At 37.5% G+C, this 26,864-nt stretch overlaps 1 protein-coding gene across 2 annotated transcripts in view; it reads left to right on the top strand.

The window, feature by feature from the left end:
• LOC126263041 (scm-like with four MBT domains protein 2) overlaps positions 1–26,864 on the top strand; it is a 161,470-nt gene that overhangs the window by 46,404 nt on the left and 88,202 nt on the right. For both annotated transcript variants that reach the window (XM_049960014.1, XM_049960016.1), the window contains exons 5-7: positions 1,258–1,381; positions 13,052–13,191; positions 25,096–25,309. In XM_049960014.1, the coding sequence (XP_049815971.1) occupies positions 1,258–1,381; positions 13,052–13,191; positions 25,096–25,309 (478 nt within the window). The remainder of the gene's footprint in view (positions 1–1,257; positions 1,382–13,051; positions 13,192–25,095; positions 25,310–26,864) is intronic.

Genomic DNA, 26,864 nt, shown 5'->3' with positions numbered 1-26,864 from the left:
TGTGCATGTTTTAGATTGCTGTGAGATACACAAACACCTTCAAATGTGCACATGACAGAAATCTAATTGTGTGTTAGGTACTGTTTTACAAGGAGTAGAAAATGGTATGGTGCCCCATTGTGCATAAACCATATTCATTGTCTTTCTGCAAGTGTAACTTTCACCAGTGCCACAGGTAACATACTGTGATAAATGGCACCTGATTGTTTATCTGGTAAAGTGTAAGGCCCTGTGAGTCTGTCATCCACAGTTCCTGCTCACAGGTTGCTACTAGAGCGAGCCAATGCCTCTCGTCTACGATCGTTCAAGGATTTGCGTCTGTCCCCGTGTGGCTATTGTGGTAATTTACTATCCTACTGTGTGTGAATCCTGCTCGATCCATAAATAAATTGTATGTTATGAACTATAATTCGGTATTGTTGTCTTCTATCGCCTGAGAGCTTGCATATTCTGTAAGTGATATGGGTAAAGTAACTACTCGTGCAGAACTGACTGTGCAAGACCATGGTTTTTGCTTTCACTGGCTCCAATTGTTCTCACATTCTTTTCAGGGTCACCTTTTAATTCACTGTTCGATATCTGGTGTGCAAACTGTGCAAAGTCTACCGTGATCCCATGTCCTTGATATGAATGATCCCATGTTTGCAGGTCGCTAGAACAGTCTACCCAACAATTTTTTCATACAGGATGCAGCACTGATGATGTAGTTTGGCATACATGGCAGGTGCCTCTCGGTTAATACTCTTGGCTAAACCAAAGCAGAATTCTGTGTCTAACATTTTCTGTTTGGATTAGGAGGAGTGCACTTCACTGTTTACATTTTTCACACTCTATGTAATCACTAAGCTTGTCGTGATGACACTACAACCTCAAAACAAAACATACAGAATAGCGCACGCAGCAGACAGTTGTAAGTGTTGTGTCTTACAATAGCATCACAGTCAGAAGACTAAGTGCAGAGACAAAGATGACGACTAAGAAAGGAGCAACTTTGGAAAAGTTAAAGACCATAAATGCAGATTATAAGTTTACTTTTGCTCTCAGAATGACGTAAATTGTGACCGTGTGTGTGTGTGTGTGTGTGTGTGTGTGTGTGTGTGTGTGTGTGTGTAGAGAGAGAGAGAAAGCTGTCAGATTAAACTATAAATCATGTTATGTATTCACTAATGCACTTCTGTCATGCCAAATTTCTGCACATTCCACTGTTTGTGTAAGGTAAGTGTATCATTTTATTAATGTGTGTTATAATGATTTCAGATTGTTGAGAATGTGGGAGGTCGCCTGCTACTTCGTTATGATACACCAGACTCAAACTTCCCTGACTTCTGGCTATTCTACAGCTCTCCTCGACTCTTCCGTATGGGTTTTGCTGAAGAGAATGGTAAGTATTAGTAATAAGATTTTTTGTGGTGGTCAAACCTACACACAAAACTGCATATGTGAACACATTGTAGTTAAACCCCAATGCTTTTATTACTGTAGTATCACTTACAATGCTGATATTGATTTACAGAAAGTGTGATTCACTTATAGAAGTACAAAACACATTCCTTACACAAAACTAATAAAAACTTAACAATTTTGTAATTATATACAGTGTAACAAATCCAGGTTATGTTGTTTTACCGTATTGATTATGTAAGATTTATTGTTCTGCCTTCAACAAAATACTTTACTTGTTTATAGGGTGTAGAAAAATTTCCTCTACCAGCAGCATCCACTATGGATAATATTCACTTTATTTGTTTTACACACTCTAATTGCACTAAGACCGTGCCCTCAGCAGTGGGTTGTTAATTACCAGTGCAATTTGCGTGGTTATTGTGTTTCTAGTTTATGTCTTCACCAAGCACAAAAAAGTAGCTACAAAGTCAACAGCTATTTTTTGTTTCAATCATCTGTGGCCTATCTGTCATAATCGACTGTCTGGTTTGGACCTGGACTGCCACTAATATACAGAGTTTCTCTGGTTGAATCATCACAAACATAAGGAGTGAGGTATTCATTCAGCCATAAAAACTTCAAACACAAACTCATATCATATCTGTTTGATAACTCTTACTCCATAGAAGGATTTCTGAATGTGTGTGTGTGTGTGTGTGTGTGTGTGTGTTTTATGGAAAAAAAATACTGTAGCATAAGACAATCATGTAATTGGTTAGCATGGTGATATTTTTCACTTAAAAAATATACTTCAATTATAAATCTTATCCCTTCCACATATGATACCTGAAATTTGCAAATAACTGACTGTGTGCGATTATGCTCCTTCCTCATAAACTGCTTTCTTACATTTTGATTAGTGGACAGGTTTTATCTACAATCTTTGTATTGTGTTCCGTGTAATAGCATTTGTGCTCCAATTACTGATTTGTTTCATACCCAAGCAACTTGTTTGCTTATACAAATCTATGCACACATATACCACAAATATGTAAATATAAATAAGTTGTTGTTTGGTATTTAGTAGTTGAGCCTTTGACAAAATTGAAGGTATCTGCTCTGACAACAGCAAGCCACAGGGATAAAATATCCAGAGGAAAAAATATATAATGAAACTGGGATTATTTCTGTGGGAAATCCTGAGTGAGGCATTGCTTTGGGAATGAGGTGAGAGGAACATTAGTGCTGAAAAGTTTGGATATTTTTATATGTGCTGTGACAGTATGTTTTCACAACAAGAAACCTCTGTTTTATTAAGTTCAGTCTTTCTCATGTCTTATTATTCTGCATTACTACATATTTAAGAATGAGTGAACTATTAAAATCAAGCAAGCATGAATTCAGCCAAACTGAATGGGCCTAACAAGATGTACATACTAGGACTAGATAGAGTGAATCAGGGTGACAATTTCCTGACACCTCTATGCAGTGTCTTGTTAGAAATTGGCCTAAGAAATTGAAACCAATAACTTTTTGGAATATGGCGTCTCAAGGACATATTTTAGTATTTGCTGTGAACAGAAAATCCTAACATAAAGTTATTTATGTCAATGAAAGATTTGACTGTGCCCTTCTAAAAAGCCAATATCCACTTCTTATATATGTTGTCAGTTATTTTAAAAATATGGGACTTTTTATTGATTGCACAACAATATAGACAAGCAAAAATAAGTTTCGGTGTTACTTTTTCTCAGTTTTTGTGATATTTTTTTCATATTTTGTTGTTATTTTCGGCCAGTTTTGTTGTTATTTTCTGTCAGTTTTGGCGTTATTTTACGCCGACTTTAGTATTAATTTCTGATGGCTTATTTTTGAAGTATTGTATGTTCCTACTTTTGTCTTATTCCATTGTTTCTCATTGTCTCATTGAAAATGAAAATATACCTATCAGTTACATTATATTTATGAAAACTGCAGGTCACATTTATTGACATTATTAAAATAGAAATAATTTGTATTAAACCCATTAAATCTAATCAGTTACGGAAAAGTAGTTTTTCAACTGTACAGCCCTGAAAATTTTCCCAAAAAATGGCATTGTCATAACTTCAAAGTTCTCTTCTGAGACTCCACGCCACTGTTTCATCAGCACTTCACAGTAGTGTGAAAACAACTGCCCAGAGTCAAAATTTGAGCATGGTAGACAACTTACTTTCAGCTCAACATGAGACATATTCACATATCCTGCTGGCATGGAAAGTTGCTTTTGTACTAAATTATGTAGGAATAGGATAGTTAACATGGCTGAGATCAGCTTTTCTGTGTACACACAATACTCTTCACTATATCACCATTAACAGTGTTCATTATCATTCTGTGGTGGAATGTGAACACATAGTTCATAATGGATCTGCGACCATAAGATTTGTTAGCCTAGTTTCAACATGCAACCCTGTGCATTTCATTGTTTCCTTCATTTCTGTCTGAAGAATTTGTCTTTTCATATTTCTCAAAAAGTTAACAATTTTAGTCATTAGAATTTCATTTCCCACAATAATGAAGCAATCTTCACTATTATCTTGGAATACAGGTATTTTTTTTATCCAGCAACAGATTTCCTGATATTTTTGCACGACAAATCATACCAAAAATAATGTGGTTTTGTGTGGTGCATCACTTAAACTGCATACTTTTGTAGTACATAAGTTTAAATATGAAAATCACCAAGCATGACACTTTATCTGCAGAAACATGTAAATAAACATTGTGTCCACTCATTTTACTTCCGTGTACTGATCACAGCACAGGAGATACAATGTCATGCGTAAGTGTTTCTGGCCATAAAACAGAACACTGATAATGTTTATTTTAGTTTGTATTGAATATTGTTTTAGCTATTTCGTGAATAAAGTTGTGGTGACAGCGTGAACTATTGCATGGGCTGAAGCCTAGGTTAGGATGAAAAGCATCAGACGTTATACTGATTTACATGTTTACAAAAGTAAAGGGCTGTATTTGGTGCTTTTCATATTTATACTTCCATACTATGAAAATATTTTGTTTATTTGATGATTTGTATTAAAGGTCTCTCAGTAGATCACTATTTTTTGTACGATAGATTGTGCAAAAGAGTTGGCTAGTGTCAAGTCGGCAGCTAAAACTGCTACTGGAATGTAGTTCATTTGAAACCACATCAAGACTCATAGTTCTTTAAGCAAGAAATCGACTGATATTTTAAGATCTCCCATCCATGTCAATGTTATTCATCAAGCAGAATTATAAGTATACAGTTCTGTTGCTTCTGGGGTTGCTCCCAGCATGAAAGAGAAGATCCCCAAATCACAAGCTAATAATCTTTTCTTTCTACAGGCTTTGGCAGTTAATTTGTTTGAAAATGGGGTGCCATACTATATGATAATACTAGAACTAAAAATAAAGTAATGCACAGGACAAATATTGATGTTTGTGACAGAGTAAAGGGAAGGAAGGAGGAAGTAAAAGAAGAAGAGAGAGACAAGGGATGACGACTGGAAAGAGAGCAGGGGCAAGTAGAGGATAGGAGACATAGAGCTGAATGACTAAATGATATGTTGGAAGAACTGTCCCAGACTGCATAATCCAGAGGGAATGATGCTTGGAGAAAATGTCCAATAGGTTTTAGGTTGTGAAGGACTTACTGAAATTAACCACCAAATGTCAATTAATGTTCCCTGTAAATGAGCGGCTGAGATTATCCTTCGGCCATTGTCACGCTATACTGTTTGGATTTGTTGCCCAACTGTCGTATATATACAGTTAGATGTACAGTTCTAACAAAGTTTGTATATGACATGATTTCATCAGAAAATCACACTACTCCTGATCAAATAAGATACTACTTTTTTCTACATCTTCAGCTGTCAGTCTTTCAAATTTAGTTTACAATTTCCTGTTATCCTGATCCAGACTGAGGATATAGGTATTACTTTTGTAGCTACATACATCAACGTCTGATTTAATTCATTTATTAAAAATTAATTGAAATACTCATATATTTCTGAAGGGTTAGGAAGGGATTTATAGAGATGTGAACTACCAGCTGTGACACAAAGTTCTTATTTTATAATAGTCCGCATTGCCTTTGTTTTATTTGTATGGTTCAATATGAATTTTTTGTGTGCCATTTCTTTTCCTGCTCTTGCTACTATTTTAAAATATAGGTTTATTCTGTCTGACATAGTTTATAAAGTCTACATTTATTTTACTTTTCAGTTCATTGTGTGTCTTCTTCTAACACTTGACACTTTAGTAGTACCAGCAGTTTTTCATTTTAGACTGTCTGTTAATTGTAATGACATACTGTAAGAAAAAGTATTTGGTTTAACCCTTCAGAAAACTGTCAACAAATATATCATAGTTTTTAGAACTAGAATATAATCACCCATTGGCCAGTTTACTTCTTCGTGTCTGCAGTACAAAAAGTGTATTTATTCTTCACTGAAGCTTCGTGTAATGAATTGGTATTTGTAATGCATGGCTTATTTATTTTTGTTAGCTTCAAAAACAATGCAGAATGATTGGAAATTCCCAGGTCAATGAAGAATTTTCTTGTACAATCAAATGTGAAATTTGTCAGAATGTTATCTGCACATATTGCAGTTTGCTTGCTCCCTCTTGTATATTCTGTGAACTAAGCTTGAATCACATTGATAAATTGTGTGTTGATTGGCTGGATTCATTCATTATATTAATGTTAAAATCAGCAGCTGTCATAATCTTTTACTTTTTCTCTTTGGTTTGTATCTGTAGCAGATTCCCAAGTTTAAATGTAAATATTTTTATTACTTGTTTACCTGGGATTTATGTATCGAAATCATCAGAATATTTTGTCCCTCTAAGTCTTGACACAATCTTGCAAATATGTCATCATCATTCAAAATTCATCAACACTTAGCATATACATTAAAGAATTTTTTATCAGTGTGCAGGAATGCCCATAAATTCCATTACTTCTACAAAAGCTACTAACTACAATGTAGTTTTCTGATTTATTATGGATTTTATTTTGCTTTTATTTTGCTAGTCAATGTTCATTTAGGCAGGGGACTATAACATTTCTCTGTTCTGTCAGAAAAATTTGTATGCAGTCATTTTTTGTCCCTTTTCCATTTAGAAGGATTTTATGTAAGCTGTTTGTGTTTCAATGTATCCAAATTATGCTTTTACTTTTACCATAGGTTGAAGAAAATTCTTTCTTACAATTCTTTTGCTTATTATTCCTTAAGCCATTGGCACACAGACTGAGCTTTTGAATGTAGACTTTGAGCATACTGAATTCAACATGCTGCTGAATGCTCAGAAATGATACAACTTGTGCAGATGGTACGTGTGCCACAAAGTGGTAAACGCGATCGCAGCATACTTCAGCTGCAGTTGTCGGTTAAACCTGGCTCACAAATCACACTGTTTATAAAATGGATGGCCATAAACTTCCAACATTAGCTCTATTAAAATGCATGTTTCATTCATTGTCCATATGTTAGTTATGTTGTTCTGTCTGTAGTATACATAAATAAAAACTTCAGTATCCATTAACATGTTATAAGACAAAAAGAAAGTGCTATGTCTAGTCAGTAAGGATGTTCTTGTTGTGGTCTTCAGTCCTGAGACTGGTTTGATGCAGTTCTCCGTGCTACTCTATCCTGTGCAAGCTTCTTCATCTACCACTATTTACTGCAACCTACGTCCTTCTGAATCTGCTTAGTGAATTCATCTCTTGGTCTCCCTCTATGATTTTTACCCTCCACGCTGCCCTCCAATGCTAAATTTGTGATCCCTCGATGCCTCAGAACATGTCCTACCAACCGGTCCCTTCTTCTAGTCAAGTTGCGCCACAAATTCCTCTTCTCCCCAATTCTGTTCAGTACCCCCTCATTAGTTACGTGATCTACCCATCTAATCTTCAGTGTTCTTCTGTAGCACTACATTTCGAAAGCTTCTATTCTTTTCTTCTCTAGACTATTTATCGTCCATGTTTCACTTCCATACATGGCTACACTCCATACAAATACTTTCAGAAACGACTTCCTGACACTTAAATCTATAATCGATGCTAACAAATTTCTCTTTTTCAGAAACGCTTTCCTTGCCATTGCCAGTCTACATTTTATATCCTCTCTACTTCGACCATCATCAGTTATTTTGCTCCCCAAATAGCAAAACTCATCTACTACTTTAAGTGTTTCATTTCCTAATCGAATTCCCTCAGCATCACCCGACTTAATTCGACTACATTCCATTATCCTCGTTTTGCTTTTGTTGATGTTCATCTTATATCCTCCTTTCAAGACACTGTCCATTCCGTTCAACTGCTCTTCCAAGTCCTTTGCTGTCTCTGACAGAATTACAATGTCATCGGCAAACCTCAAAGTTTTTATTTCTTCTCCATGGACTTAAATACCTACTCCGAATTTTTCTTTTGTTTCCTTTACTGCTTGCTCAATATAGTGATTGAATAACATCGGGGAGAGGCTACAACCCTGTCTCACTCCCTTCCCAACCTCTGCTTCCCTTTCATGCCCCTCGACTCTTATAACTGCCATCTGATTTCTGTACAAATTGTAAATAGCCTTTCATTCCCTGTATTTTACCCCTGCCACCTTTAAAATTTGAAAGAGAGTATTCCAGTCAACATTGTCAAAAGCTTTCTCTAAGTCTACAAATGCTAGAAATGTAGGTTAGCCTTTTCTTAATCTAGCTTCTAAGATAAGTCGTAGGGTCAGTATTGCCTCACGTGTTCCCATATTTCTACGGAATCCAAACTGATCTTCCTCGAGGTCGGCTTCTACCGGTTTTTCCATTCGTCTGTAAATAATTCACGTTAGTATTTTGCAGCTGTGACTTATTAAACTGATAGTTCGGTAATTTTCACATCTGTCAACACCTGCTTTCTTTGGTATTGGAATTATTATATTCTTCTTGAAGTCTGAGGGTATTTTGCCTGTCTCATACATCTTCCTCACCAGGCGGTAGAGTTTGGTCAGGACTGGCTCTCCCAAGGCTGTCAGTAGCTCTAATGGAATGTTGTCTACTCCGGGGGCCTTGTTTCGACTCAGGTCTTTCAGTGCTCTGTCAAACTCTTCACGCAGTATCATATCTCCCATTTCTTCTTCATCTACATCCTCTTCCATTTCGATAATATTGCCCTGAAGTACATCGCCCTTGTTTAGACCCTCTATATACTCCTTCCACCTTTCTGCTTTCCCTTCTTTGCTTAGAACTGGGTTTCCATCTGAGCTCTTGATATTCATACAAGTGGTTCTCTTTTCTCCAAAGCTCTCTTTAATTTTCCTGTAGGCAGTATCTATCTTACCCCTAGTGAGATAAGCCTCTACATCCTTACATTTGTCCTCTAGCCATCCCTGCTTAGCCATTTTGCACTTCCTGTCGATCTCATTTTTGAGATGTTTGTATTCCTTTTTACCTGCTTCATTTACTGCATTTTTATATTTTCTCCTTTCATCAATTAAATTCAATATTCCTTCTGTTACCCAAGGATTTCTATTAGCCCTTGTCTTTTTACCTACTTGACCGTCTGCTGCTTTCACTACTTCATCCCTCAGAGCTACCCATTCTTCTTCTACTGTATGTCTTTCCCCCCATTCCTGTCAATTGTTCCCTTATGCTCTCCCTGAAACTCTGTACAAGCTCTGGTTTAGTCAGTTTATCCAGGTCCCATCTCCTTAAATTCCCACCTTTTTGCAGTTTCTTCAGTTTTAATCTACAGTTCATAACCAATAGATTGTGGTCAGAGTCCACATCTGCCCCTGGAAATGTATTACAATTTATAACCTGGTTCCTAAATCTCTGTCTTACCATTATATAATCTATCTGAAACCTGTCAATATCTCCAGGCTTCTTCCATGTATACAACCTTCTTTTATGATTCTCGAACCAAGTGTTAGCTATGATTAAGTTGTGCTCTGTGCAAAATTCTACCAGGCGACATCCTCTTTCATGGATAGCGTCTTGAAAGGAGGATATAAGATGAACATCAAATTAAGTCAGGTGATGCTGAGGGAATTAAATTAGGAAATGAGACACTTAAAGTAGTAAAGGAGTTTTGCTATTTGGGGAGCAAAATAACTGATGATGGTCGAAGTAGAGAGGATATAAAATGTAGACTGGCAATGGCAAGGAAAGCGTTTCTGAAGAAGAGAAATTTGTTAACATCGAGTATATATTTAAGTGTCAGGAAGTCATTTCTGAAAGTATTTGTATGGAGTGTAGCCATGTATGGAAGTGAAACATGGACGATAAATAGTTTGGACAAGAAGAGAATAAAAGCTTTCAAAATGTGGTGCTACAGAAGAATGCTGAAGACTAGATGGGTAGATCACATAACTAATGAGGAGATATTGAATAGGATTGGGGAGAAGAGAAGTTTGTGGCATAACTTGACTAGAAGAAGGGATCGATTGGTAGGACATGTTCTGAGGCATCAAGGGATCACCAATTTAGCATTGGAGGGCAGCGTGGAGGGTAAAAATCGTAGAGGGAGACCAAGAGATGAATACACCAAGCAGATTCAGAAGGATGTAGGTTGCAATAGGTACTGGGAGATGAAGAAGCTTGCACAGGATAGAGTAGCATGGAGGGCTGCATCAAACCAGTCTCAGGACTGAAGACCACAACAACAACAATTTCTGTGATAACTTTTAGATATGACTACGTGATCCAGTTGAAATTCTCCTAGGTTTTCATTTGGATGTCTCCAGGGTTTTAACTAGAACATTTTACACATATTGATCAGTCTTTCACCATTTCTGTTTGTTCTTGAGTGTGATGGATATTCACCTACAATAGTCTTAAAATTCTTTTCCCACCCAATTTGCACATTGAAGTCACCAAGAAGTATTTTAACGTTCTTTTTAGGTGTGATAGATATTTCAGATTCTAAAAGATCCCATAATTGATGTACTTTCCCCAGATTTCTTCTGTTGTCTGCATTTATAGGTGCATGACAGGGTGTAACTTTTGTTCTTGCACTTTATTGTTAACAGGGACATTCTTTCTGAATTTTATCTAAATTATATTACACTGTCTACGATTTTTTTGTGTACATAAAATGCTGTTCCAAATACCAGCATGTTTTCCATTATTCTCACTGCTGGTTTCCCTTTATAAATTCTATAATATTGTGTATCAACTACATTCTCATCTAAGAATCGTGTTTCCTGGACTGCTATAATTTGTATAACATTCTTCTGCAGAAATAATCATAATTCCTTTTGTTTCCCAATTTTCAGAAGTGAATTTACATTTAATGTTCCAAAGTAGTACTACTTCTTGAACTGAAACTTGGAAGGCTTTTCAATATATTCCGTCTCTTTTTCATCACAAGTGTTGGGACTGCCCAGAATCCTAGGTCCCATTGCATTACATGATGTAATGGTGGATTCCTCACCAGAGTTATCACCTGGGATAGAGCATTCTTTGTGTGAACTTACCATTTTGCGACTTGAAGCTGTAAATCGTAAAGAGTAGGGAATCCAAAGTCAGTCCCTGATTTCCCAAAGTAAGACCAGGTTGTTAGCCTGGAATATTACTTATTCAGCCGCCACTAACATGTGGAACAGACATTGTCTTGGTACCTCCACTAACATGTGGAACCGTCGTGCCCTCTGTCCACTTTGGCCTTGGACAAGAGTCTGCCTCTTCTGCCAGCTCCGCCGTACCGAAGTCCATCTTCTCCGCCTTCGCTGCTGTCGAGGTCTTCACCGTATCCCTGGCAAGGGGCCCTCACGAGGTACTATCACCCGGGCCAGGTGAACCAAGGTTTTTTAATGAGGTGTTACTCCTTCCCTTCCTCCATTCTCAACCGGGCTTGGGACTGGCTATGGCGGAGTTTCTGTTTTTATTGTTGTTTATAATTTTGCACATAACCATTCTCCTGAAATTTTGAGGCCCTAATCTGTTGAAAAATAGACCCTCTTGTGTTGTTATGAACTTATTAGAATCTACAGATTTTTTTACAGCCTATTTTTTTTGTTTTGTAGAATGGCAGTTTATGTTGTTTCTATGTCTGTCGCTCTCTGATCTTCTATGGATGATGTAACTTGCTACTGCTCATGATGCTATATATGTGTTTTTACTGTTTGGATCACATTTCTTGTTTTATTGGTGATGTCTTCTTCACTACAGCTTTGAAATGAATTTATTCCCACATGTACAAAAATAATGCTTTGTAGTTAGTGTTATAATTAGGACTTTTTGCTTGGCTTCATTTTGCTCCCAAGACTTTTTCATTTGCTTGTTTAGTTGATGAGTCTGTAACTCTGGGCAAACATCAGTTTTGCAACTCAGAGCTACTATATTTTGAAACATAGACTCATTAGTTATTAGAAAATCCGTTTCGACCCTTTCTTTAGGACTGTGCATTATTTTTGTACTTTGTGTTGATCCATTTATATTTTCCTGTTGGTTTAGCATGTTGTTTGTGCCAACCTTAAGTGTTTTATTGAAATCTGTTATATAACACATACAGCCATTTTGTGCTTACTTTTGTCATTATATCAGTAGTTTCATCAGCACCATAATTTTTTTGCTCATCAGTGCTGCATTTTCCTCTTTCAAAAGTAATATTTCATCTTTTTAAGTGCCTCAGTGTATGTGTTCAGAAATTTGACAATTTCATTTTTGAAGTTCACTTTATTAATCACCTCTACACATTTGTCTTGCTCACACGGAACATGACCAAGGAAACTTGTCATTTTCAAATTGACCTTCATATACTTCTCTTGAAGCCAGAAGCTACACTTCAAACATAATATACCTTTATACACTCGTTTTTCACATACCTTACACGCTTAACTACTAAATGTACTGTCAGTGCCATCATCCATCATGTTTCCTGGAGTTCTTAATAAAAGAGAACTTTAGGATATGTAGTACTAGTCAAGGTATACTTTACAAAAAACAGATGTTAAAGTTAATTTTGTCTGCACTTGTAGTAATTAGTTATCACCAAACTAATAAAAATTTCTACTTATATAACCTAAAATGAACATTTTAAAATAAAGAGTAAAACAGTTACCTTTAAAAAGATGCTGCCTCCTGAATTAAAGTTAACAGTTGCTCCCTTGTCTACTACTGCTTGCTTAATATTAACTGACAGCATGGAATTCAGATAGTCAAGTTTGAGGTTCCAGAAGTATTTGTTAGGAAGAATTGGGAGATGATGCTTGAAGTAAGGAAGTCTTAACATCCTGGAAAAGATCTTTTTGGAAAGAGGAGGAGGATCCCCATTTCGGTTTAGGAGTGTTCATCCTCGGTTTTTACTCACTGTGTTGCTTGTGCATCAGATGAAGTGGTTTGTCTGGTTGAGGCTACCACTGAGTGAAAGGAAATCTTGAACTAGGACAGGCTTATGGAATTTGGTTGTCAGCATATGCTAAAAACAAATATTAATAAAGTACAAAAGAATTAGTACAGCCTGTTTAAGTGGTGTGTGTGTGTGTGTGTTTTCTATATACACATATACTCATCTCTGTACGCGTGCATTTCTGCATATGTTCTCCATTAAGCAGTCACTTTATCTCTTGTCATCTGCATATTGTATCAAGGATGTTTTGTGGTTTACTGTAACCACAGCTGTGTACTTGTATTGACACTTTACGTACAACTGCAGGCTCACCTTGGAGATTGCGTTGGCCTAAAACAGACTCTCAGCAACAACAGCAGCACCGTAGTAGTGAAGAATGGCATGCTATTCTGGAAATGTCAAGACTGGAAGACCAGCGGATGCCTCTGCCACCTGACCTCTTGCAGGTACTAAATGGCACATTTATGAATATACACTTTGAACTAAGTAACCAAGAAATTTAAAAAGTAAAATTTGTAACAGACACTCTCAGGAATAGTGATTGCACTCTAACTGTATTTTACATTCCATATATCCTAACTGTGGTGTGTGTACCGTAAGACCTTCAGTACACACATCATCAGATTATTTGACTTGTCGCTCTAACGAAGTAGGCGAGTGTCAGCAATATGTCTCATGGTCTTATCGTGGCGTGTTTATCTTCTGCCGTTAGGTCAGACGATAGAAATTCCACTTGCACGCTTAGAGTAGCAGATTGACGGTGACCAACTTTAAACAGAACTTGATTAATTTTCACACACATTTATTAAAATAATAACAAGCATGAACCTTACGTAGCTTGATTGTGGATGCTATTTACAATTGACAATCTGAAGTTCCTTTGGTCTTGGTACATTAATCTTATTCTCACATATCTCTGATACTTGACAAAGTGTCTATACATTTATCTTCATGGCTATGTACAGGAATATGATAATCTTATTAGGCGCAGACTGAAACTTGACTATAGACTCGTACAGACTAATGCAGACTCGTACAGACTGGTGCAGACAAATGCAGACTGGCTAATCGGAGGTCTGTACACTCGTTATAATACCTTGCACATTCAGGTATCACTGCGCGAGTGTGATCCGCGAGGAGAAAAGGTTCTACGTTAGCAGCAATCTCATTGGCTGCGTTACATATTATTGCGCAGATCGGCGGAAGCAGAATTTGGTCCGTCTCTAAGGCACCGCCATCTCGTAGTCTGGAGACGGACGAGCACTGCGCCTGCGCTGTTGTGCTTAGCGGGGCGCGCTCTAGTGGGAAAGTTGTGTACACGCTGACTACGCGGAACTATGTACACAACACTAACAAAAGCTAATAAGAGCAAAATTGTTGTTGTATTGTGAGCAACTTCTTGCTGGAGAGTTACATCTCTGTAACTGTCATTTGGTTGGTGTGGCTGTGGGATTACAAGATTATCGTTTTTCAGTATTTAATACAGATCATGTGTTTGTTTCTGAATCACAACTGACAGCTACCTATTACTAGTCATACTCACCTGATATGGCCTCCTTGCCATATCATCTGTTTCACTTTTTTGTATCAAACAGTCCATTTAACACTTTGGGCCCTGAACCACAGTGCATAAACCTCTACTGAAAGGTCTCATTGTTTTTAATGGTTTCTGTTATAGCAACAAAAAAACAGCTGCCAACATAAGTAACTTAGAGGTAGATATCTTCAGAGTAGTGAAGCGGTTTAAATCACTTACTAAAAGCAAGTCTCCCAGTCCAGACTGTATACCAGTTAGGTTCCTTTCAGACTATGCTCCATACTTAACAGTCACAAACAATTGCTCACCCAACAAAAGATCCATACCCAAAGACTGGAAAGTTGCATAGGTCACACCAATATTCATGATGAACGTCGATATACAGCATGATTTTAGAACGTATATTGTATTTGAACATTATGAATTACCTTGAAGAGAATGGTCTATCGACACACAGTGAATACGGATTTAGAAAACATCGTTCTTGTGAAACACAACTAGCTCTTTAAACACACAAAGTGTTGAGTGCTATTCACAAGGGATTTCAAATTGATTCCATATTTCTAGATTTCCAGAAGGCTTTTGACACTGTACCACACAACTGGCTTGTAGTGAAATTGTGTGCTTATGGAATATCATCTCAGTTATGTGACTGGATTCAATATTTCCAATCAGAGAGGTCACAGTTTGTATTAGTTGACGGACAGTCACCAAATACAACAGAGGTGATTTCTGGTGTTCCTAAAGCAACAGCCTACACTACACTTGTCCATCCTCTTTTGAAGTACTGCTGCACAGTCTGGTATTCGTACCATATAGACTTGTACATCGAGAAAGTTCAAAGAAGAACAGCACATTTTGTATCATCACAAAATAGGGAGAAAGTGTCAGTGACATGATACAGGATTTGGAGTGGAGATCAGTAAAACAAAGGCATTTGTTCTTGTAGCGGAATCTTCTCACGAAATTTCAATCACAAACTTTCCCCTCCGAATGCGAAAATATTATGTTGACGCTGACCTACATAGGGAGAAATGATCATCATAATAAAATAAAGGAAATCAGAGCTCGCACGGAAAGATATAGGTTATCATTTTTCTGTGTGCTGTTCGAGATTGGAATAATAGAGAATTATTGTGAAGGTGGTTAAATGAAACATCTGCCAACCACTTAAGTGTTATTTGCAGAGTATCCATGTTGATGCAGCGGAATTATATTACCCATATTGAAAAGCCTGGACTTTCTAGTTTAAAAATGTGCTTCCAAGAAACTTTCAAGTATAATTTTGTTTTTTGAAAGAGGAAAAATTGGTCAAGAATATACCCATTTAATTTTCCAGAAGAAAATTACATTTTTTTTTTTCACAAAATTTTAATAAAGATCTCTGCTGCTTGTTTTATCTACAGTAACGTCCTTTGTCTTTATATTAAGATGCAGTTTTGGTCTTTGTAATATAAATTTTAAAACAAAGTAATTTGCACAGTACCACTTCACATTCACTATGCTGATAGCTTGTGTCTTTTGCCACCCTTTTCCAGTAAGTATTTTGCATCTGAGAGAACACGCTGCACGTTGTTTTGTTTCTGTTTCTTCCCTATCTGCATGTCAGTCATTTCCAGGAAATGGTTTGCATTTGCTAGCCTGGAGAGTCCCCATCTACTAGGTCATGGCTCGAGATCTCTGCTATCTGCATGATCTGCACAGATAATTGTCGTAAACAGTGATGTTGTGTGGCATTTTCCAGATACGTTGTTGTAAAATATACCGGCATTTCCCATCACTATTAGTAGGATGTGTAATGCCAACTGTCTCCACCACTTCTCAGTCCGGTGCCTTGTATGACAGTAGTTGGTCTGATAAGTCAACACCCAACTTGTTTTTATTATAGTCCACCACACAGGCTGGCTTTGACATCTTCCCGCCTCTCTTATCGGTGAAGATCACCATCTCAGCAGTATGCCTTGTACTTATCATCTGCACATCCCTTTTGTCCTTCCAACAGATGCTAAGATATTTTCCTTTATGCCTAAAAATTAGTTCACCTTGCTGTAGTTTTGAATCTTTTATAGCACAAGGTAAATCCTTCTAGATTTTCATGTTGTTCCCACAAGAGCAGCTTTTGCAGCTTCCAGTTCTGAAGCAATTGTTGGACTGGACTGGTGTAGCATTGGTTTGTAAATGAAGTGTAACCTTTTCCTGACAGATTCCCAAGCAGTGTCAGACCTCTCACCTGCATAAACAGAAAAATTCCAGACATAACCAGTGTCTGACTCTGATAACATTTACACTTTTTTCCCATATTTATTTGGCTTGAAATACACATGGCCAAGAAATTTGCACATACCTTAATCTGTTGTAATATTTTGAGATGGTGTGTATGGTAATTAGCTGACAGTATCCAGGAGGGATCTCACCTTGTGTAGTGCATTATAGCCAGCTTCTCCTTTTTTCTTTCTACTGAATTGTCATTGGTGCTAAAGTTTCTCGAAATAGAAAGAAACTTACCATGGCTCAAGAAGTCTGGACAGAAATTACACAGCACAATAAGAGTCTTAGACCAGTGCTCTCATATACAAGGTCTCGCACACATATGGACTATAATTGCCAGAAACTTTATTTCTGTGAGAGTAAATCCTTTCTACTTTGATAGTGAACAGGTATGTGAAAGGGAATTTGTACTTCGTAATTTCCTTGGGCTTTGTGGGGCATAGAGATTAGTTTTTCTGCGTTATATGAGTCACCATACTGTCTGTAAGTAAACATGACAATAAGTGTAGAGATGCGCTGTTCTGGTCTAAACTGATAAGGTTGCACTTTCCATATTGTTCTGAGAATATATTGGTGTCTGGTACATGATCAGTAGTCTTCCAGCCTTCCTCAGAATCAATGTGGCATGAAGTTCCTCGGCCTCGTGCTTGGCCTTTGGCCTTGTGCACTCTTCGGGCTTAGTATCATCAGGAATAATGGCAATATTTGGTTTTGAAGAACTTGTACACCTGCTTCCTCATCTGAATCTACCATAATAGTAGTATTTGCAAATAAAATCACTTCCTACAGTAATTATGTATTAAAAGCTCTTTCAGTTGAAACTGAATAAAGATATTGTGTATTTTATTATCTGCATTCCTTCATCAATAAAATCCATCAGAATCATGTTAATTATCAGCATCTGAAAACACAACAACACTTTCTTCAAAATCACCTCCCCCCCCCCCCCCCCAAAAAAAAGTAGTATTTCACCCTTGCCCAGCATGCGCATACCATCTAGCATCAAATACTTCAATTATAGTCTCTGCTGTGCCTCCCAGACCAATGGCAGCTCTAAGAACATATAATGGAAGGAAGGGGATGATTGAGAATGCTCATCCATAAAATTACGGGCATGTCAGGCGTACCTGTGTGTTTACAGGCCTTCAGCTCCTAAGTGTTAACAATAAGAAAAAAGATTCACCAGAAATCTTAATATTCTTTGTTATCAGTAGTGGATGTTTTTTGTAGCGAACTTGTGTGTCCATCTCCATAAGCCATGTTAACAGAGCCTCTGCTACTGTGGTTTGCAACATTGAGTGGCATGTGTGGTTGAAGAAACTTAGAGGTGGTTTCATTGAGCTATATGTGGTGGAAATGGTGTATAAATTGTAACTCAGCCAATGACAGTGCTGCCACCTCGTATGTTGCTGGAGGAGTTTCAGTAAAGTCAGCTGTTTCTTTAATTCTGTCCACACCACTTCTGTTTCAATCTCTTTAACCTGCATATTTTTGGAGAAGACATTTCCTTAAAGGTTTTTAGTAATTAATATTCAACTACTGTAATTTTAATCTTGTTTTAAAGGTGTTAAGGACAGTCAGAGTAAATCAATTTCTCACTAGCCAAAACGTTTCCCGTACTATATTAGTACTACTCATGGACTATAACTTGGTATCTATTGAATGAGGGGAGTGGGTAGAGTACAAAATGTTTGCTGCAGGAAGAGGTTTAGTGCATCTCCATGTACTGTAAATACACAGTGCAGGCAACACAGACTAGTGCTTTAAGCTTCCACAAAAGCACCAATGTGTACAATCGATGTAACTATCAGTTAAATACTTTGTGGTGTCGAAATTGAGACCACTGTTTGTATTTATACATTAAATAATGAAAAACATTGGATATAGTGCAACAAAGCACAGATAGGGCAAGCACAGTTCAGTGACAAAGCAGACAACAATAGAGTCAACAGTGGCCACTAGTACACTGCACAGTTATGAACAAACATCTGCAAATCAGTACGGCTGCTAGCAAGAACTACAGGGTGTCCCAAAAAAGACACCTGGGATGGGTCCGCAGATCGTGCATCAAGGCCACCAGCTGCCGCCCGTGCATGTGCTGGCCACTGCCACTGTATCCGCTGTGCCACTGCACCCAACTCTATGTGCCAGTAGTCGGTTGTGCGTGTGCCTCCCCTGAGTTAAGCATAAACAATGATGCCATCTGATAAATTTAAGCTTATCTTTATTTACAGTAGGTGCTCAAAATGATGTCCCTCTGCGGTAAGGGCAGCCTGACATTTCTTACGCGCATTTGCAAACTCTCGTCAAATTTCAGGTGCCGAAATCTGGGAAATGGCTAGCCAACTCTTCAAGCATGTGGGGATTCTTTGCATACACCTGGTCATGTAACACTCCCCAAAGATAAAAATCGCACTGATTTAGATCTGGGGAATGACGAAGCCGGTCCACTATCCTATCGTCAAAAACATTTCATATTGCTGTCATTAGAAGCTTTGGCAATGTGTGGTGTTGCATTGTCCTGCATGAAATAACTATATGCCTTTTCACTAGGTGTTGGTTCCCGAAAAAAAGGATGCAGTTTGTTGTTCACATACCTGTCAGAAAGTATTGTTTTGTGGAAAAAGATTGGTCCAATAATACATCTCGCACTAATTGCACACCACACTCATCTTTACCCATCATGCAGAGGTGATTGTTGTAATTCATGAAGATTTTCGGAGCTCCAACATCGATTGTTCTGAGAATTTACATACCCTGACAAATGCAGCCATGTTTCATCAGAAAACAAAAGCATCTCAGGATCAACTTCCCCATCGTGCACAGACTGTAACAGCCAGTTGCAATGATGACATCGAACAACAGTATCTGAGTTCCTCAGTTGATGCACTACTGTTATTTGGTATGGTTTCAATTACAGTTTGTGCTCAGCTCTGTGAACAGGTGCTCCTGACACACCAGTCTGAAGTGCCAAACGGCACAGAGATTTTCTCGGACTTCTTTACAAGGCATCCCCTGTCCTGTCTAACTTTTTTCTATTGAAACACTAGGTTCTCTAGGCCTTTGTTTGTGTAACGCGGATCCAGTCTCTTGAAATTTCTTCACAAATCATTGGCAACATGCACACTGGGAAAATTTATTATGAATTCAAGACGACATTCTACATGTAGTTCTGTTTTTGCATAGTTCAACACAAGATACACCTATTTATCCTTCTTGTGTACCATACTGAATGAAAACTTGACAGGAAACTCAAAACCAAACTCGAAACAAAACACCTAAACACTCAGTCGCATAGTATAGAAGACACACGCATGGTATTTCTGTCTGAGGACCGGGCCCAGCGACATATGGGCAGGGAAATCCCTGGGCTCAGCACAATTGCGTAAATAATGTCTAGCAACGATATCTGAAGCAATTAAACTTTACAAAAAACTCAAAAAAAGACACCAGTACACTCAGCCGCACAGTGTATGGGGCATGTGTGAAAAATTGGTGTCCGACAACTATGCCTAGTGACAACCGGCAGATGCAGCGGCAACAGTTGGCAATTGCACCCTACGACCCATGGATCCCTAATGGGTGTCTTTCATGGGACACCCTGTACATGGAAAATGATGTCCTTATTCTCAGAAATGAGTCACAGGTGTTTGCAAAGTCTGTATCCAAAAACTGCTGAGAAGAGTCCTTTAAAATTAAAGACAGTCAAAGGTGAACCAAGTGTATCACCCAAAGTTAATCAGAGCTCCATTTTGAGAAATTCTGTAGTGAAAATTGAATTGGAATAATTTGTTTCAAGAAAACATAAGACTCCATCAACAGCTGATACAGTGAAGAACGAATACTTTAATTTTTGTGAATATTCTGAAAAACAACCGAAAAAATTCAATCCTAAGAAGGACAAACTTGATCCCTTTCTGATGATGAATTCACTGCAAAGTGTGGACCATGACTTCATTGAGTTCTTACAGAAGCTATTGTGCATGTTTCCAGGAAATGCTGAAGTTGAAAGAGGCTATTCTATTAACAAAGAAGTTTTAGTTGAAAACTTAGAAGAAGATACAATTGTTGCAGAAAGAAGTGTTCATATTGCAATACAAATATTAGGTGGTTTACTTAATAATGAGAAACAAGTGAATGTGGACATTACAAAATTGATGATACTGTGAAAAATACTTCATCAAAAAGTATAGAAGCCTTAAAAAATCTGATAGAAATGAAGTGGCCAATCTTAAAAGTAGAACAGTTCAAGAAAAAAAAGCGTTCAGAAATAAAAAGCGGATGGGGGAAAAGGCAAAAGAAGCAGCCGAAGTTTTCAATATTGAAATTTCAAGTTTAGCTAAAAACCTTAAACAGTGAATCTTGTACTGTGAAGTTAAACATTTGACATAAATTTTGTACCTTCAAAATTATTATATTGTCTAAAGGAAAATTGTAGGTTTTCACTACATTACAATGTTAAAACAATTTGTATTTTAATTGATGTCATGACAAGTATATCTGAAAATAGTCATACCCGTCCTATATGAGAGTTGATGTTTTTACAGTATTTTATGAATATTTTACTAAGTCATACATAACTACATTATTCATGCTCACATAAGTGATTTAAGAACTATTACATTCACCTTTCATTTCAACCAGCTTTCAGGTGCATAAAAAAGCACTTTTGACATTGTACCGTGCATATTTTCAAGAGGCCATGAATATAATTAAAGAGGTAATGCAGAAGGCATGAAAAGATCATAAATTTGATCCTCTGAAAATCTGTGGATGCCCTTTTATAGGTCAGGCTGGCAGTTATTTTAGAAAACCTGGAGTTCTTAGGGAATTCTGCATGTATAACCTTGCATTGAAATTGAACTTTATTGAGTTTTATGAACCACAAATTTAAAATATTTAATATCTCAAAATGTGTTAATTATCTGAATATTAACCCGTATAAATTATCGATATTTAAAAACTGTGGTTAAACTACTGCTAATGGCTGGTGTATAGCTCAGCTGAAAGAAAAGCCATAGTTGTGGTAATCTATGGTCCCCCCCCCCACCACCACCACCACTAATTTATCAGGAGCTCCTTACACATGTATTTCTCAGTGAATTTTTTTTTCTAAGTTTTGAGTAAGCAGCCTGTAGGTGCGGTGGTGGCTTGTGCAGAATTGTACAAATGTGCTACGAAGTTGTGACCATAGCCTTGAGACTTACAAAGGCAGTAATGCTAACTGAATGGAACGTATTAATTTTACATATACAGATTGAACTGTTCGAGTCTATTTGAATTTTATAATTAATTGTTTAACATTGTAAGGAATAAAATAAAATGAAAAAGAGAGAGTAGTTAATGACAGCAGGAATCAAACACAAGTCAATGAACTGCCAGTCCATGTGCTAGACCACTCAGTCGCAATGGCTTTCCAGAAATTCCTCATATTTTGCACTTGCACAATATGCTAATGCCGTTTCAAGGAAAATATTGACTCGGTGCTACGAGCAACATAGCACTTGCAGTGCGAGAATGGGTGGCATCACATCAAAAGCAGACACCGTGTCCTTTTCCGAGTTGATCATAGCGCAGCTAACAATCGTGTCAGGACTGGACACTAGTTTCCAATTATTGCAGAGAGAACACTACAAGTCATGTTTTTGTCCGTTTTATTTGCGTACAAGAACGCATTAGAAGAGAAATGGTGTAATTTTAGTGTGATTTCTGACTCGCATTCAAAGAGAAATAGCATAATTGTAGTGTGATGTTTACAGTGCGCCATAGCACATTAGCACATGGTAACTGGCCGCCACTGTAAACGTGGCTTGTTGCTGGTGGTTGATTACTGGTGAGAGATGTGGTGCCACTTGTTTTGCAGTGTCCCATTGCTGGTGTTCTGTAAGGTGTGCAGCACCACTCTGCTGAGTGGATTGTAGATATTCCATTATCCTCACTGGATTCAGCAATAATCAATGATTTTAAAGTAATAGGGCATCCTCACAACACCAAAAGATAATATGTTATATTGATGTAACTCAAAAGTAATATTTATTGACTACCATAAAATGCTTTAATTCTTCATTGAAGGGCAAAATTGCAGAAGTGTGTCAGAGAAGTCCGATTACAGTAGAAGTCTGATTACAATAAATTTGACCCTTGAGATAACTTTGCCAGTAGCTCTGCCAAGTTTGGAATAAGATAAGCATCTACATTAAATTGAGCCTTGATTGATTCTTTAAAATTACAACCATAAATGTTGAACTTTGGCTCGAGACAATTTGTGTCGCAACACCTGATGGCTCCAAATGGCCAAATTATGCTTCAACTAGTTCATTCATAGCAAAAGGCACATACTTAGCTTGGGATAAATGAGTAGCAGCATAGATTTAATGGTATGTGCTCTTCAAAATTTTGTACACAATCCAGGATAGATTCAGACCAAAGTCCAAATCAGTGGACAAAATACTGTTGGAGATTATATTAACGATAGCTTGTATTTGAAAACCAAACTGATAAAGGTGTCAATATCAAAAATGTTAATTGCGACTGCTAAAAACACTACAAAAAATGTTACTGGTCTACCTATATGTTTTTAACATTGACTGTTACTTAGCCTTTAAAACAATAGGCCGAGTATTGTGTGCTAGTAGATGATAATTAGTTGTCTCCAGAGGCTTATATTCCAGTTGTTCATTAATTTGGGATGAGGATGGTCTGGTATCCACCTGAAAATCTCACCCACACTGCTGATGAATTGTGGTTTCATCAGTTTGAATGGAGTTTTACTATCGACTGATGCCATCCTGAGCAGCTTTAACAGATGGCAGCCACATACACATGTTCATTGCAAGCAAAACATGTAGTATTTTGCTAAAGCTAGTTGCCCCGTCTTCAGCTGCAGAAACAAACAGCACAGGATTTCCTTGCTTTTGCTACACTTTGTGAACTACCTCTATGTAACTGCTACTAGAATTTCCATCTAAATGAAATTGCCATTTTTGCTTGAGCCAACAGTGAGGAGGAATAGCTAACTATATTCCTAATTGGCATACATGCACCTTCATTTGTTGGTACCTTGTAGTCTGCAGATGCTTTGTCTTGTCATCAGTTGACTTTAGGAAATGGCATTGTCTATGATGCACCTTTGCCACACTTTAGTCAACAGTGGATGCACATTGTATAGCTCACAAGTAAATTCAGATGCTTGTTACGCTGCTGATGCACTTTCAATAAACTGAGCTTTTAGAGCAACCTCATTTCGCCTAGGATCAGGCTTTTCAAGAACACAAGCTCAAACTTTCTGGTCAGGTGCTATAAGCACAATCCCATCCCAAATTAAAAATTTTACACGAGACAAGTTCCACTCTGAGCACAGAAAATTCTGCTATCAACCACGACCGTGTAGGTTGGCCAGTGATGAGTTCACTTTCTTCTGACACTGGCTGAAACTTAATCTAGCAGCCACTAATGCACATACATCTTGAAATGAGTGGACAACAAACTACACAAGACGCTGAACGACAAGCATTTATGTACATGAGTTGTAATTTGTGAAGCAGTGCATAAACATATTACTATAAGACAATACCAAATCAGATTATCATAAATATCAGGATTTGATAAACCTGCAAAACAGCAGAAACTATCTCAGATCTGTATTCCAAGTCATATCATATAATGCCAGAAACACGGGTGTCAGATGCAGTTGGCCTCGATACCAGCAGCATTGATGCTGTTGTGAGAACGTTATCTGACTCTGCTACACATTTCAGTAGATTACTCTGCTATTTCTTAGTATGTTACACTTTTCTGAGTGTACTGTTGTTACCAGTATTAATCTTTTGCTGTTCAGCAGAATGTGCGCTGTTTTGAAACTTGCTGACAGATTAAAACTGTGTTCTGACTCGAATTTGCACCCAGAACATTTTCGTTCTTTCTTTTGTGTAGTAGTCCATCACATACTAAACTGGTCACTGCCCTGAGCTACGTAGTGTGGGTAAACAAAAATTGGCACTAACTCATTGGCCAAAAATTCTCTGAATACTAAACTTTATGACTATGGGTAACGTGTGCCTAAATATAGTGCCATACAAACAATATTGCCCCCATTGTCTGTTTCTGTCTCCAGATGATTGGGGTGGCCGTATGTTAGAGAAGTATTATTAACTGTTTCCATCAAGTAGTCCTTTCTCTAACTTTTTCATAATTAAAACCTACTTACACAGATTGATTTCCTTGTTACACGTTGCTGCAAGATTTGATGTAATACAACTTAAAGACTATTATTCTCTTTTCTTTTACAGTTCACACTTTTTAGTATCACGTGACAAGTTTCAGTTACGTAAACAATCTGCCAGTTACTGCTGGTTATAAAAATTATCTAATTGATAATGTTTTGCTGTGAAATCTTAAGTTATTATTCAGAAATTATCAATATTCTGCAGTGCTTTAAAAAGGTTATTTATTTTCCATGAGGACAGTTTGCCTGTACCACTGCATATTATTCTGAAAACATCAATATTCTTCTGTGCATTAAGAATGGTTATTTCTTTTTCATTAGAACAGGGTATCTGTACCTCTACATGGTTTTAAAGTTGGAATGAAACTCGAGGCACTTGACCCAAAAACACATACCGATATAAGACCAGCAACAGTTGCCCGAGTTTTTGATGAAAATTATTTTCTTATCAGAATAGATGGGTGTGGCCCAGACAGCATTGGAACACGTGGCATTTGCTTGTGCACAGCTGACCACCCATATATCTTCCCTGCTGGTAAGTGAATTTGTTGATTCTTATTTTTCCTTTGTGAAAATCTATGGGTCATATGATTATTGTGATTTTCAGATCTATTAACAACATAAGTTCATATACATTTTTTTGTTCTGTAAAGGTGTTCCTTATACTGCCCCTATAAAACAAAAAACAACTGAAAAAATTGGAGGTAGTTTTGAGTGAACTTTAAAATAATTCAAAAATATGAATGGTCTTCCCAGAGGCACTAATAAATAAGTCAATTATTTTATTAGTAACGGACCACTAAGAAGCACATTATCTGCAAAGCCTATTCTGACGTTACTTAACCTTATTGCTGTGAACATGCAGAGGATTATATGCAATCAAAATAGTTATAGGAAGTGATATATCCACTATATTTTTAAAAAATAAAATTGACCGTGTGAGAATAAAAGTCTCAACTGAATTATATATATGAGGGTCATTGCAAAAGTCATGGCAGCTGTTTTTGTCTCAAAATTGGTAACAAATTAAAAAATTCTGAAATATGCAAATGGAAGGTTAGTTCATATGTAAACATTACATTTAGCAAGTTGGACGAACACACATGCTGCCATACAGATACAATGTGAGAAAAAAGACAAAAAAAAAATGTCATTTCAAACTGTCAGTTGCAACAGTATGCTGTAGTACAGGGCAGGAACACAGACCTGCTGCAGCTCACACTGTGAATGCTGTGGAAGACACCGAATACTCGAGGTCTCACCATGAATGAATCATCGGATCGCACGCATCACTGCTATGGCAATGTCTTGACGTGTTTGAGAGTATGTTCCACGTGAAGGTTTGGTCACTTTTGGTATGAGGTCATAATCGCAAGGTGGTAAGCTTGGCGAATATGGTGGATGCTCCATTACTTCCCATCCCTGTTGTGTGAGCCGATTCCACATATATGCTGCCTGACGGGCTCTCACATTGTCCTGAAGAATTAACACATTATGTAGGTAGTCAGGACATTTCCCTCGATTAGTCTATCATAGGTGTAATTGCAGGAAAGTGTGACAGTAGTACAATGCATTAACAGTTTGTCCAAGTGTGACCAAATGGCTCAAAATCACTCCTTTAGTGTCATAGACCATTAACTTGATCAGAGATGTATTGCGACAAAATTTCTGTCTGCATGGTGAACCTGGATGACGCTGTTTTGTGGACTGGCGTTTCAATTCTGGCTCACAGGGCCTGGCCCAAAATTCATCTATGTCGATATTCTCACAAGCATATCGTCTCACTTTCCCTCGTAACACGCTAGATGTACAGGACAAGTTTCATAATGTGTCCACTTTTCCACTTCACTTAAGTGCATGAGGCACCCATGTTGCAGTAACTTCATGCATATGTAGCGCATTGCTAGAACTCCTGTTAATAGTTGTCTTCTCAATACCAGTATGGCACTGCAATTCCTAAAGCATCCACCTTCTGTCATTCTCCAAGCATTGGGCGATGTGGGTATGAGCACGGTCCCACAGGTAGCCCAATCAGTGCATGTCAGCAATGCCTGAATACGTCTGTCCACCAAGCAACCATTCAGTATGGT

Source organism: Schistocerca nitens, chromosome 6, assembly GCF_023898315.1.
Source record: "Schistocerca nitens isolate TAMUIC-IGC-003100 chromosome 6, iqSchNite1.1, whole genome shotgun sequence".
Taxonomy (NCBI): domain Eukaryota; kingdom Metazoa; phylum Arthropoda; class Insecta; order Orthoptera; family Acrididae; genus Schistocerca; species Schistocerca nitens.
This window is presented reverse-complemented; position numbering and strand designations above follow the sequence as displayed.